Raw genomic sequence first — 2,978 nt, 5'->3', positions numbered from 1 at the left:
CCATTATCAATGGGCTGTCCTTCCCTTCGGACTCAAAACAGCTCCATCACTGTTCCAAAAGGCCATGACTAAGATCTATGGCCCTATCCTAGATCAGGCCATAATATACATTGATGACATATTGCTCTTCTCACAAGATGAGCAAGCCCATCAAAATCTTCTGGCCCAGTTCATATCTCTCACAGAAGCCCATGGGGTCATGCTATTTGAAAAGAAGATTATCATCGGACAAGCCCAAATTGACTTTCTGGGGATGAAGCTAGTCAAAGGCCAATACGAAGCCCAACCTCTCAGCCAAAACCAAACAACAAAGTTAACCCATCCTAGTCAAAACCAACCATGGTTGGGATATGATAAGGGATAAGATAGGATTCCCCGACAAAGATAAAAGCATAGGTAAGGAATCAGTCAGGGGAAACAAAGGTATATGGAAACTGTAAGATATAGTAATTGATGTATTGGGATTTGAAGTAATACAATGATTCTTATTCACTAAAAAAAAACTAAAAAACAGTACCTAAGATGAAAAACAGACAAAACCATAAAAATAAAAAAGAATTCCTTAAAATCGTAAAATTAAAAAGAAAAAATAAAATTTGTTAATCCGTAAAAATATAATGTTTTAGCAAAATTAAGCATATTATATTATGGAAATTTTCTTAATTAATAACAACTTTGGTGTAATACAGCATTCATAGTCAAAGTTGGGGCATTAATTATTAGACCTTAATTAGCCTAGGATCCATCAATCAATTTAAACATAAAAAATACACACACAAAAAACTCACTATATTAACTATAAAATTCTTATAATAAATATAGTATTCCAAAAATAAATTAATTATTATATACAAGCTCTTATTTAATTAATCTCTTAGGCCTAGTCAACCCAATTTTTTTTTAATACATCCACACATATATAATAATATTATCCAGCTATATTACATGGCTTACAATTTCCTATTCCCATATTCAATTCCATAATTATGTGACTATAGAGACACTTTGAATCAAAGCTACTCATCTTTGAAATCTATATAAACCCTTTCACACACTCATCCCAAAACTCAAAACACAAAACCATTTCATTCTCAATCTCTAAAGAAAAAAAAAAACCAACAAAAATATTATTATTATTATCATTAGGGCATGGAGATTGCTCCAGCAACATACTACGAGAATTTGAAGAAGTATTGGAGGAAGAGGAAGTACCAGAGGCTTCATGGCGGCTCAAACCACACCAAGAGAAAGCTTCTCATCACCAGGCTCGGCGACGGCGGCGGAAGCCGGCGGCGGCAGTGGAAGATGAGAAGTTGTAAGCCTAAGCTGATGACGATGGTCGGCCTGAGGAGAGTTCTTTCTCCGGCGAAGCTTTTGGCCAAGTTTCATGAGACTTACGTGGACTTTATGATCCGGTTGGCCGGAAATGTGGCTGATAAGTCGACCGGAGCCGGAGCTTTTTCCGGGAAGAAGGTGGCGAAAACGAAGCAGGTTGCGATGGTTTCTAGTTGCGGTGGTGATCGGGATTTAGTCGACGGTAGATTGTTGCTGGAGATTTACAAAAGGTTGGCAGCATCTCGAGAAATGGTTACCTATTAATTTATTAAGCTATATAGTCCACGTCTACGTGAGAGTATTTGTGTTTATAAAATATATATATATATATAAGGGTTTTTACTAATTATTTTTTTGACTTTGTTGTTTTGTAAAATGGTTAAAATAGAACACTAAATCCAGAAAAATGTTTTCTCAACTAAAATTATAAATAATTTACCAAACTAATAATTCAAAACAAATTCACCAACTGGAATCAATATGAACATTCCCTCTTTGCTGTGTCATGTTTGTGAGATAGTGCAGGAATCTCATGATCATTTATTTTTTGATTGTCCTCTGTCTCAGCTCGTTACTGCCAGGATTTATAGTTGGATTGGGTTCAAAGCCTGGCCAACTAAATTCACCAACTGGATTTATTGGATGAACCTTAAACAACAGGGTTTGGTTGATGGCATTGTAGTGGCAATAGCTACTGCCACTGTTTATGGCATTTGGTTCTACAGGAACAGGTGCTTACATGAAGGTAGCTCGTTGTTGGCTGGAAACATTGTTGAGAATGTAAAAAAAGTGGTGCAATTTAGAATTCTGAATGTGAAAAGGAACAAGAATAGTGTTCTTTGTGCTGGTGTTGTTTGTAAAGTTTTCTTGTGATTAATGAAGCTTTTTTCTTCTTGATAAAAAAAAAACAATTCAAAACAAAAATAAAATTATTCTGCTTAAAAACTGTGTTGTTATATTCAATTTTTTCTTCATCAAAATTGAATTTAGGGTTATATTTTAACAATTTTACAAAATATAGGGTCCAAAATGTAATTTGTCAAAACACAGAGTCCGAAAAAGTATAAACCCAATATATACATATTTATATAAACCTAGAGTGTATGATATCGTATATAATAATTATAATAGTCATCCTATTAAATTTTTTGTAAATTTCAAATAATTTATTGTGTCAAAAATTCAAATAATATGTTTTACACGCGTATAAAAAAATTAAGTACGTGTGCAACTGACTATTTGAACAGCACCGTAAATTATTCGAATTTTTTTTAAAATTAACAGGATGTATGTTATAACTATAATGTACGCTATCATGCAAAAAAATGTTATAATATCTCAAAATACCAAAAATAGAAAATGTTCCAATGTTAAGGGCAAAATGATGTCTTTACCTAAGAAAATTCCTATAAATCTATTCGCGAAGGAATGAGGGAGCTATTGAAGTGTTGATAATATTGTTAAGTTTGTTTGGTTTTGGTAATTAATGAAGTTTAAAAGCTTGTAAAACTCAAATTAAGTGTAAAGTTTTAAAGTATTAGTTGACATAAAGTTATGGTTCCCTTTTATTTCTTCTTCTTTTGTTCTTTCTTTAATATTTAACTATATTCTTGATCAATTAAGGTCATGGGAGATGCAATATA

General features: G+C 32.8%; 1 protein-coding gene across 1 annotated transcript; it reads left to right on the top strand.

Moving 5' to 3' along the window:
- The first annotated feature begins 903 nt into the window (after positions 1–903).
- LOC133820906 (uncharacterized) lies at positions 904–2,188 on the top strand. Its single transcript, XM_062253471.1, has 2 exons — positions 904–1,565; positions 1,903–2,188. Exons 1-2 carry the CDS (start codon positions 1,150–1,152, stop codon positions 1,979–1,981), a joined length of 495 nt encoding a protein of 164 aa, XP_062109455.1. The 5' UTR covers positions 904–1,149; the 3' UTR covers positions 1,982–2,188.
- Positions 2,189–2,978: the final 790 nt, after the last annotated feature.

Source organism: Humulus lupulus, chromosome 3, assembly GCF_963169125.1.
Source record: "Humulus lupulus chromosome 3, drHumLupu1.1, whole genome shotgun sequence".
NCBI classification, from domain to species: Eukaryota; Viridiplantae; Streptophyta; class Magnoliopsida; order Rosales; family Cannabaceae; genus Humulus; species Humulus lupulus.
This window is presented reverse-complemented; position numbering and strand designations above follow the sequence as displayed.